This window comes from Pyrus communis, chromosome 15, assembly GCF_963583255.1.
Source record: "Pyrus communis chromosome 15, drPyrComm1.1, whole genome shotgun sequence".
Taxonomy (NCBI): domain Eukaryota; kingdom Viridiplantae; phylum Streptophyta; class Magnoliopsida; order Rosales; family Rosaceae; genus Pyrus; species Pyrus communis.
Genome location: NC_084817.1, coordinates 7,651,122 through 7,663,249, shown reverse-complemented (window position 1 = coordinate 7,663,249; position 12,128 = coordinate 7,651,122). Strand labels below are relative to the sequence as shown.

General features: G+C 35.8%; 1 protein-coding gene across 1 annotated transcript; it reads right to left on the bottom strand.

Moving 5' to 3' along the window:
- Nucleotides 1-131: 131 nt before the first annotated feature.
- LOC137717474 (uncharacterized) lies at nt 132-4,730 on the bottom strand. Its single transcript, XM_068456858.1, has 11 exons — nt 4,633-4,730; nt 4,417-4,554; nt 4,055-4,125; nt 3,883-3,960; nt 3,204-3,316; nt 3,052-3,111; nt 2,842-2,943; nt 2,178-2,730; nt 1,232-1,437; nt 932-1,095; nt 132-414 (listed from the first exon to the last, which is right to left on the bottom strand). Exons 2-11 carry the CDS (start codon nt 4,542-4,544, stop codon nt 279-281), a joined length of 1,611 nt encoding a protein of 536 aa, XP_068312959.1. The 5' UTR covers nt 4,545-4,554; nt 4,633-4,730; the 3' UTR covers nt 132-278.
- Between the last annotated feature and the right edge of the window lie 7,398 nt (nt 4,731-12,128).

Here is a 12,128-nt window from a genome sequence, read left to right as displayed (position 1 = left end):
TACTTGCAACTTGATGAAGTTTAACAAAAAATCGACAAAGTTTCTTAACCCGGAAAGAATTCTGAAAAATGATAAGAACTACACTCGCGATGTATGAATTGTCGAATATTGGCGAGTACAAGATACATCGGTTATGTAGATTCAGAAGAATGGTATTAATTTGCAGATGGGAACATGTAGCTATACAAATCAAACTCGTTACATGGTAACAGTAAATTCAGGCAAGCAATCACACGTTTGAGATACATTAGACTTATTAGTGCAGGCCATTAGACTTACTAGTGCAGGTCATCAGAAACTTGGGAACTCCGAATTCCCCAAAAAAATTTCGGCTTCAAGTTCTTTTTTGTGGCTGTAAATAGCCAACCCATTTGGGTTTCGCAGCCGGCACAGTTTGTTACTGTCCACGCATACCTGCAAAAGTGATCAAACTGGCAACTTAACAACTTCGTAGTACTAAAATTCTAATCACATTTAAATCAGATAAAATGATCAAGCTTTACAAAACCAACCTTGAAGTAACTTACAAATTTCCAGAGATTTAGAAGGTGTGAATAATATAATCGAACAGTTGGCTTAAATTCACTAACATTGCAGCTAGATACCAATTTTATTCATACCTACCTGATAAGTTCCAGTCATTCCATATAATTTATGATCATGATCTACGTTTATTTTATTTGTTTAAGTATTACGAACTTCCAACAGTTTTGTGAGTTACATAACTTCGAATCCTTATGATTTTCATTTCACACAGACTAATAAAAGAAAAACTATTACTCTATGCTTTGAAAAGCCATCAAAAGGGAAAAAGACCATGTTAAGGACGATCGGTGTGCTAAAAGGTTTACGAAAATGCATAAAAATTAGTGTTCTTTAAGATAGTAAATTGGTCAGAGAATCAGAAGAATATTAAGGTACAGGTCCATACCCAGGAAACCAGCTGTATTCACTCACTGCTGGCCCTATAAGTGCCAAGCCATTTGCTTTGTAGAGAGTCATTATCTCATGAACGCAACCACTTGGGTTCACGTAAGCACCAAGAGGACCTTCACTTGACATCACCAGCATATTACTCCGCCTTGCAATGATAGTCTGTATTGTGTACCCAAAAACATGAGTGTACACACACAAACCCAAAAGTCAATAAAACATATAACGGGCAAAGGGTATATACTTTTGAATGCATGCACAAGGGCACACATGCAGTGTTCTGAAGCAAGTACATTACCTGACATGTTTTACACCGGATAAGATCAAAACTCTGAAGCAACTCAATTTCTCTACGCAGCCTATATGAAATGCCGTCAATCTCCAAAAGCTCCTGCCTGGTACATTCCGAGACAGGAATTTTACTAGCGATAAAAAATGACAAAATGTCAGGCTTCTTCACAAGACGATCCATGCTTGGTGCCCCAACTATCTGTTTCCACATCTCTGCATTACAAGAAACTCACAAACTCTGTAAAGCTGAATCCTTAAACTCCATTTTTCATTTGATTAAAAGGACGTTGCAAAATGCTAAACATTTTTAGCATGTATACCATGATTAAAAATTTGTTGCATATTCTATGAATCAAATAACATCACAATTAGATCGATTCTAAAAGCTTCCTCAAAGGATCAAAAGCAAATCATTTCCCCTGCTGCAAATTCAGATTATAGTGGACACTAAGCAACAAAAACAATGGCAAGATAATGAACACATAAGTAGTAAGCACCAACAATGTTTAGCTGCAACATTTAAAAAATATCATTACATAACTGTTTACAGTGCATAACGACTGCCATTATCACCAGACAATTCACTATAGATCATTACAAAAAGTAAGACACCCAAAATAAGAAATGCACACACAAACATGACATCACACAGCATATCTACCAATTACCCGATAAAACTAAATATTGAAATGTCAAGCATTAATTATATTCTGCAATTTTCCTTTGTAATTCTTCTAAATTCAGACAATATTCTAAGGTTGTTTTACATCCATTATACAGTTAATCTGGAAACTGTGATGAAATGTTTTCAGTTAACATTAACATATAAAACTTAATATGCAAGTGCCTGACCCTTTTTCATTTTTAGTCCTACAAAGTGGTAATATCTTCTAATACATTAAGGATCACAACTTTTCGAACATCAAGTGTGAACCCAAAGTAAAGTCAAATACCTGCTGCTCTTTGAGCAAGACAATACGAGTCATACATGCGGTATACCCAATGGGGCCAGAATGCTCTTGGAACTCTACGAAACTGATTTAAGTCCGTATTTCTCCAACATTTATTTGGCTCTTCCTGTTTGCTGGATTGCATGTCTGACATGGAACTGCTTGCCAAATCAACATTACTAATCTCAGGGCACGAATGCAATGAAGCTGAAGAATCAGAGTCTTTTGATTGCAATTGTAACTGTGACTTCTCATCATCACTACTTGAAGTTGTTGATTCGTCCATTGTATCAGATCCAGAATAGGAACCAATTGCAGATTGGTGGATTTCTCTCTCAGTCAATGACAGTGCACTCTCAAAGCTTTCATCTGACTTTGCCTCTGAATCATTGTCCACATCCATAGATCCAACTGACTTTGTACGAGAATCATTTGAAGGCAGTTTAAGTGAGAATTTGTGGCCTCTTGGATTACTAAATGGTGCCAAATCTCCGAATGCATCCCTTGGGACCCTCGATGGTATATCTTCCTGGATGATTTGAACTTCCCCACGTGGCTGAAAAATGAAAATTTCACCCCATAAGACATTACATAAATGAGCATGACCAAATAAAAATGAAACGGATAACAAACAATCAATCTCTCTTAAACATAAAATTTTTCTAACCGCTCCTTCTGCATCAATCCAACGGTGTCTTAGACGAAATCTCTGTTGGCCACGAGTTACCACATTCAGTGAGCCATCCTCTAATCGTCTATATTGCCGAATCTATAAAAGGAGAAACATAAAAAGTTGAATAATCCAGCAGTTATAAAAGAAATAGCATAGGTTGAATAACAATTTCTACTTATGAGCAGTAGAATAAACTAAATATACCTCTGCGGTTGTCCCAACATTCGCAAGCCTTATTCTTCCATTATCTCTGAATACATGAATCTGAACAAAATTTCAGGGTTAAGAACAATGAAACAGCACGTAACAATCCAGGGGCAAAACAAGTCAAAAGTTGTCACAAGGAGTTCACCTACCACACCAATGGTATAAGGAGCATCAACTTGGTTTAGTGCTCTCTCAATAGAAAGTACAAAACTGGGTTGAATGACTCTTAAGGGAAGGGTTGCTTCTGGGAACAGGACAACTCCTGCATATAGAATGTAGAAGAAACCAAGTTCTCTTTAAGTAACAAAAATAAAAGTATTTTATACAAACATACAAGAATATGAGTAAAATGATGACAAAAACAAGACCAACAGCAGACTTCACCTTGATTCTCTTCTATTTCTCGTCCATTCAACTTGCTCATTAGGGCAAAAACGTTTAGGACTAGCAGTTGCTTCTATTGATTTTTTAAGCTAATTTTATTAAGCAACTAAAAAACTTAAGACACAATGATGTCACGGAAGGTGGCTCTCGTAGCATCTCTCCTGAAGAACTTCATTGACAGAGAGCATTCACATGACAGTCTTTCTTTTTTACAATAAGCTAGTGATCTAACTGTCTCTCAGTCTCAACCAACAATTCATTCCATGATACATTCAATTATTTTCTTGAACTTTTCTTTACTACCAAAATGGCTATACGACTTTGCACCACATGGCTTACACCTATGGCTAATGCAGTTACGCTAAAATGCCAAACATAATTCAACAGCTACCAAAACGAGTAACTGAAGTTTTAAATTACTTAACAATCAAATGTAAAAAGAACCTTCAAGATAAAAAATAGGGAGCTTCAAGACGGCGCCCCCATCCAGAAAAGCCACCCTATGATGAGTGTCTTCAACCTCTGTTTCAATCAAAATTAACTAAACGTCAACACTTTGAACGGATAATTGTGGACAAATCAGTATAAAAACACAGGCAAAAGACCAAATGCCTACCACCGAGATACGTATGCAACGAAGCCACAGAGGTATCGAAAGCATAATCATCAGACGGGCCGCGACCATCACTGTCAAAATTTCCATAACAAATTCAACAAATTAGTGACATAATATAATAAAAACACAAAATTTCATCTCAATTTTACTGTTATTATAGAAAAAAAGGAATAACAAATGATATGATCAAATAACAACACTGATAAACAAAACAAAAAAACAAAACAAAAAAAAAAAACATAAAATATCAAACTTGAGTTAGCTACTCGTCACAGAAGAATTCGAAGCTCTAGTTTCCAAATTAATCAAATGAAATGAAATTCTGAAGAGTTAGAAAGGAGGAGAGGGGAAATGATGATTACGTGGCGTCGCGGTCGTCGCCGGAGGAGGAGGAGTCGTCGACCTCTTCGACCTGCAGTTCTTCGAGATCGAGTTGTCGGATCTCCTCCATCTGCCGCCTCTCTCGCGCCAGAATTCGATCGTCGTCCATTTCTATCGTACTGTGGGAATTGGATTTGGTACGTTAGGGTTTTTCGTCTGGAAGATTTGAGAAGTTTGAAGAGTTTTTAAGAGGTTACCCGCCACTTCAGGTGCGAATTTGTCTTTTTCTCCCGCTCTCTCTTCTGATTCCCCAGTTCAGCTGCTTCACTGACTTTTCACGCCGTCGATGCCGATGTGTCACCCTAATATTTTAGGAGCATCCAAAACGGATAATACATTATATCTAATTATATAAATAATAAGATATGTGTCTTAAAAGGTTAATAATTTAAAAAATAAAATTTTCAACTACTTATTTTAATTTCACCAAAAACTTTTTCAGTTATTTAAAAACACTTCCTAATGAGTCATATTACTTTTATAATTAACCACAACATAACTATAACTAACCTTCATGCATGAGCTCATGCGCGTGCAAAAGACATTTTTGAACCATGGCGTGCTACACTCATCTTACATGTTTTAAATGTATTTATATGCATTAATTGCTTAAAATAATTTTTTTTATGACAAAAAGAAGGTCAAATATTTGAAGTAAGTGAATATATAATATTCGAACATGCTAAGAAACTCCTCATAAACCAATCAAATTAGTTGAATCTACATAATAAAATTAGTCTTTCAATTTCTATTTATATTCTATTGAATTTACATTTAGAATAGAGAAAATAATATTTGATAAATAATTGATTGAATTATATTATTGCTAGCATGTTGTGAGGCTAAGCTCACCCCTTCCCTTTAGTGTAGAAAACATTGTTTGTTCAAAACAATAAAAATGATTATTTGACAATATTATGCGCGTACCGAATGCTTTTATTTTTTATTTTTTTTTTATAATTGGCACTACGTGCCTCTTAAGTGTTTAAAATAGAGAAAATAATACAACTGATTGAATTACATTATTCTGCGCTTGTGAAAGACCTTTTTTATCATCGACAGTACACGACTCTTAAGATGTTTTGAACGCGTTTAAAAATAGAGAAAATAATATTTAATAAACAACTGATTGAATCGCATTATTGCTAACCCAATGCGAAGCTAAGCACACCCCTCACTCTTAGTGTAGATAATGTCGTTTGTTCGAAAAGAAAAAAAAACAATCATTTGACAACTAATCGAATTACATTATTATGCGGGTGCAAAATACCTTTTTTATAACCAGCAATATGCGCGCTCTTAAGATATTTTGAACGTGTTTAAAAATAGAGAAAATAATGTTTAATAAACAACTGATTAAATCATATTATTGCTAGCCTATTGTGAGGCAAAGCCCACCCATTCCCCCTTAATGTAGATAATATCGTTTGTTCGAAAAGAAAAAAAAAAACAATCATTTGACAACTAATTGAATCACATTATTATGCGTGTGCAAAAGGCCTTTTGTTTTTTATAACCGACACTACTCACCTCATCTTAAGATGTTTTGAACGTGTTTAAAACTAGAGAAAATAATATTTAATAAACAACTGATTGAATCATATTATTGCTAACATATTGTGAGGTACTAATTAAAAAAAATTACTGTATAAAAAATAAACTGTAAAAAAAGAATTAATTATTAAAAAAACACTGTTTATATGACAAAAATACTCCTACATTATTTTGGATTGCTTTTGAACTTTTTTGTTTGAGGGGCATTTTTGTCCACTTCTTTTTTGGTGAAGCTTGTGACCCAAAAAATACCGTTCACAACAGTTTTGGCTTTATATATATAGATGAGCTAATACATATGTTTTAAAAGTTCAATTCATAGTAGACATGACAAAAACTAGCGAATTCAAAGTTTTGAAAAAGAGGGTGAAAATCTTGCACAATTGATTTTAGGCTCCAAAGAAAACTGTGTTTTCCTCAAAATCGAATCAATAAGAATTATAGTATTTCCTTCCTAAAAAAATTCCTTGAAACCTTTGCATTAAGAACTTTTTTTTTCTTTTTTTTTTTCAATTTAAGGGGGGCTAGCTAATGGTTTCGTCACGGCAACCCACTCATTCAGGGGTTAGGAAGACTCACAGAGGCATTTAAACTCATCCTGGCCACCCTCGTGTAGTTCACTAGTACTAGAAATTAAGCTCTGCACATGCCATGAGGAATACAAGTTTGTAATTCGTCCTAACTACTGACCTACCCATGGTTGTTTGCATTAAGAGAGAGTTAGTTAGATTGAAAGTGTTACAACAACAACAACAAAGTCTTATCCTACTAGGTGGGGTCGGAGATTGAAAGTGTTGGATAAACTGTTTAACTGTGGCCACGGGCAAGGTGACATTCTCCATAACCTCTTGGGGTACGAAAGGGGTGGATAACCGTGGCCTGACACCAGTTGTTCATTCATACAATAAGAAACAAAGCAAGGTTTATAACTAAATCCAAAGTTTCATTCAAACAATTAGACGGTTGGATTTGTTGATGGTGATTGTCCTTGTGCAGATGATGATGCCTACAAAGTAATTGAAAGTGTAACGACCTGTTCCCAATTTTACGGTTTTTATAATTTTAATAAACGAATTTACCAAAATGCCCTTCGAGGCAAAGTGTTGACTTTCATTGACTGTCGTGTCGTGTCACGTAAGATTTGTTTTCTTAGCGTATATTCGTAGTACTCGTTGTTACGAACGTGTGAGCGTAAACAGAACGTAATTTGGAGTTATAATGAATGAGTTATTAACGAACAAAGTTGAGGACAAAATGGTCATTTAACCATAAATCTGGAAAGCTCTACATTTTGGTGGAGAAATCAGTTGATGCCACGTGTGTGGGCAAGATTGAAAGAAAGAAGATATGGACAGAGGAGAGAAGAAATAAAGGAGAGAAAAGAGGGGGAGTGTTATCCAATTAGAAGAGAGGAGAGGAATGAGCTGCCTAATCAGAAATGAGAGTAGGGAAGGAAAGGAGAGAGGTGAGGAAACACCCAATCAAAAACTTCTTTCCCTTGACCTGTTTCTTTCACCCTGACCCGGTTCGGTCGGCATCCATTTTCGATGCCCTTGCGGCGTTTTTCGTGCAAATTAAAGTTCCCCACCACTACCTAATCATTTCCCTGCCACTTTTCCTTCAATTTCCAACCAAACCCGACGAGATTTGGGCCTCAATTATGCAATGAAACACTGATGCGATATTTATGCGCACACAAATTAAACCCTCTTTTTGACGATTTGTAGTATAAGTGCAAGTAGGGATCGTTCTGGACCGGGGATTAGGAGGGATTGCAAATCTCTTGGAAACTGACTCAAAAACGTAAAAACATAATATAAAACACTAAACTAGACTCAAAGAATGTAAAACTAAACTTTAAAACACTAAAACAAATCAAAAGACTCAAAATGCTTTTAAAAACACAAACTAAAATGCTATACTAAACTCGAAGAATTCAAAACTAAAAATAAGAAAGATTAAGACTAAGACTTAAACGAAATATGGGGGGATTGATTTTGGACGAATTTAAACTAAAATGGATAGATTGTAAAGAAAACAAATTGTAAATATGAAATTGACAGAAATGAATGGATGGTATGGTTAGCTAAGGGGTTCATCTCCATACATGTTACACTTGCATAATAAAATGATTTCCAATTTCACTTCAATAAACCATGAATTCTCAACACCCCGGGTTAATTAGGTCCGCTTAAATTAACCGTCAAGTTTTCCTTAAGTTAATGAATTGGATGATTGCATACGACAACCCAAAGCATTCCTCACAAGTTCCCTACATGAATTGCATAATAGAGAAACAAGCAAGAATCATTAAGCATCATGAAAACTATAAGTGTTGACGAGGCATTCGTTACTATGATTGCATGAAACTTATGCCAAGAATTCGTTTAACGCGATTGTTTATAAGCAACCTCCACTACTTGTGAATATAAGTTCATAACGATTAGGTGAAACTCACTTATATTCTAGCGTCATATTCATGCATGAAAATTAAGCGCGCATTCTTAATAAACATACATAAATAAGTTATCAATCAAACGGTTAAACAAATTGAATCCACAACTTATGAAACGCAATTAGAAGTAATCAAATCAAAATGCAAGCATAAACATATATTTCGAATCCCCCCCTAGCTAAAGGGGGGTTTAGTTCCTCATACAAAACAAAGAGAATTGAAATTAAACATTGAAATCAAAGAAACGCCTAAACATTCCAACAACTCAAACTTGAATTGTATGAACGTTTAGGCCCTCTTCTCTTCCTCTTTATTGTAGCATAAGGTCTAGGGATAATTGGTTTGGGGGATGGAAGTGTGGAACGGAAAAGGAGTGGTGGAGAAGTGGAAGGGGAATGGAAAAATGGTTTTGGATTCTAAGGGGACTCACGGCAAAGAGAAGGAATGGAAGTGTTTGTGGTGTGTTGTGTATGAAATGAGATGACTTGAATGAATGAATGCAAGGGTATTTATAGGAGTAGTGGAGGGAACATATGGCTATGTCATTTGTAGGTGGAGTAGGTGGATGTTGTAGGTGAAGTAGGTGGATGTTGTAGGTGAAGTGGATGTTGTAGGTGAAGTAGGTGGATGTTGTAGGTGAAGTGGGTGGATGTTGTAGGTGAAGTAGGTGGATGATATGTTAAGTGATAAGTGATAAGTGATATGATATGTGGTTATGATATGATAAGTGGTTAAGTGGTGATGATAAGTGATAAGTGATTAAGTGATATGATATGTGGTGATGATAAGTGATAAGTGCATGTGGGTTAACTAATGAAGGAAATGCATGTGCAATGACAATGTGTTAGAATGGATGTGTGTTATGCATGGCATGATTGGGATTAGGAAAGGTTTAAATGTCCTAAAACTAAAGAGAACAAGGTTCCAACACTTTGGCTCCAATTAGGTCTTCAATTTCGTCCAACACTTTGGCTTCAAGCATAAGCTATCCGTCCTTAGCCCAAAAGTGCTCCAAAAGTCTCCAAAATGCATCTTTTTGCTCCTTTAGCCCTTTGGACCTACAAACACACGAAAATAGCTTAAAGTACTAAAATAACTAAAGAAACATAACGTAAATGTACGAGAACAAGCCATTTAAGTCGCATAAATATGCTCCTATCAAATACCCCCACACTTAGCTTTTGCTAGTCCTCGAGCAAAACAGAAAAACAAAACAAAAAGAACAAAACACAACCTACACCTTCCAACAATCGTATCAGGGACTTCCAATGCACATGACAAGTTAAAAATCATTATTCTCACAGATTTGAGCCATCTTTACACTTAAGTACATTCTTAATCATAGTCACCACATACTAGTTCACAATTAAGCAATTAAAACACATTTCAAATGTAGTAACATGCCTTTAGAGAATTCCCTCAATTTCTTACTAGATGTACTCTCGTTTTTCACACAGATTTTCTGACTACACACCCTACACTAGGTATATGTGAGAAGATTGATGTAAACATGTAGACGAACACTCACATATGTTATAATAAGGAAAGCATTTTCTGGAGTTAATAAGCATGTTTAGATATGATCTCATGAATGGAATGCTACTACTTAGACGCGAGAACCAGTGACACCATAAGCTCATACCAAGTTCAAACTCCACAATTGAAATACATAACACTCAATATAGAAGTCAAAGGGTAGTAACGGGGCTAGGGTCAATGAAAGGTGAAGGATAAACAAACATTCTTAAAGCAATAGTGAGCAAAGTATTGAATTAGGCACTTAGAATTCCCTTAAGAACACAGAAGTCAACTTTGAACACCCAAGGGAAAATCACACAAAACTTAGGGCCATATTCAACTTTTTGGACCCTTTCTTCAACCATCAACGCTCGTGAGTTCATTCTTACTTATTTTCACTCCTTTTTTTTTTTTTTTTTTTTTTTTTTTCTTTTGAATCTCAAAACATACATATAAACGTAAGAACAAACTTTTACTCCCCCACACTCAGTTTCTTGCATAATGTAACTCAAAAGGAATTCATTTAAGTCATGCTCACTAAACTTTAAGAACAAGGGTATAGGAAAGTCCTACTCTAAGCTAGGTAAGGGCTGATGTGGGTAAACAAGGAATAAAGGCAAAACGAGGCTCAACGGGGTTAAAACTTACAACATATACGAAGTATGGGAAGTAAGGCTATTTGGCTATGGTGGTGGTCACTACACAACTTCTTCTTGAATATGTGTTATGCAAATCAATAACATGCTTTGAATGAAATGGGCATGAGTTCTAGCATTTGGAACTATATGATGAAACGCCTTCTAAGTAGTAACCAAGCAAAGAATAATGAGATCATGCAACGACTTTAGAAAACAAGAAATCACAGATTATACTCTCCAAAGAACGTTATAGGCTCAAGTCTCTCAGGGTTGTAGCGTTTGTTTGAGTTCGTTCCTTCAAGCATGTTACAAAAACGAATTTTTTTTCTTTTATGATTGCATGTGAAGTCATACATTATAACCATAACCAAGCATATACCAAGAGTAAATCAAACTTTTCTCTATGTTTATAACTCTTTCTAACCGTCATGCAATTATAAACCAAATCCTTATCATTGTGTTGGAAGGTACCCTAAGACACAAACACACAAAAACGACTCTTAAAACAACTCTTTTTGGGTTTTTCAAAACAATTTTTCAAATTTTTATGGGATTTTCGAATTATAAAACAAAACACACTAAAACACTCTAAAATAACTTAAAAACACCTTAAAACAGCAAGGAACAACATTTGAAGTTATGGGTGATAAAATCCCACGAATTTAAATTAACAACATTAGTTACCCCCCCCCCCCCCCCCCCACACTTAAATCAAACATTGTCCTCAATGTTTTAAGCATAGATTCACACAAAACATAAGTAAACACACAAAAAGCAATTTAAACATACTAAACATGGCAGAATGTAATTAACAAAGAGAAGAGTTTAGGGACGCAAATCTGGTTATGGAGTGTAAATTCCATCTTCTCCTTGGTAATTGCATTGAGGCTTTGATCATAGTGACTCCACAGGCTTACTCTTGAACTGGTTTCCGCCCATCATTGATTTTCCTTTGTGCTACTTCTTGAACTGGGCAGCAGGATGGTTCATTTGGTCTCCCCCGAAGGTCTGAGCATACCCTTTTGGTCTGTTTCTTTGTTCAATCTTTCCAATTCGTATTGAAAAGGGTTGGAGGATAACTCAGCCTATGTTTGTCTCCACATGCTTCAATGTATCATTTTCACTTGCCTTACTCGCTCCCCTTTGCAGAAGTGGTCCCTTCTCCGGAAGTGTATCAACCATTGAAGATGACTACTCGAGAGCAACGCTAGGTAAGCAATCAGGAATAGATTCCAGGCAGTTGGCTCCAGAACGGAAGACTGACTCCAAATGCCGGCTGATTGCTTCGTTTACTTTGCCATGCGAGTAAGAACAAGGACAAAGAAAAAGACAGGGAAAGAGCATGATATGAGATACTTTTGCTTTTGACCTTGATGATATGAGATACCTTTGCTTTTGAAGAAGCGGTGAATGAATCAGCACATGTATTTGTTGTGCTGTTTCCTCCTGGGTCATCTGTACTCCAGACATCTGGTATCATCTTTGGGGAAGAAGAAAGAATTGAGTATTTCGAAAGGCTTTGCTGGGA

Excerpts from the sequence above, each read along its gene's own strand:
- LOC137717474 (XM_068456858.1), bottom strand. The coding sequence starts at position 4,544 with ATGGACGACGATCGAATTCTGGCGCGAGAGAGGCGGCAGATGGAGGAG. Across the intron at positions 3,112-3,203 it reads CTCCTTATACCATTGGTGTG|ATTCATGTATTCAGAGATAA; the intron begins GTAGGTGAACTC and ends AATTTTGTTCAG. Across the intron at positions 415-931 it reads GAATACAGCTGGTTTCCTGG|GTATGCGTGGACAGTAACAA; the intron begins GTATGGACCTGT and ends TCACTTTTGCAG.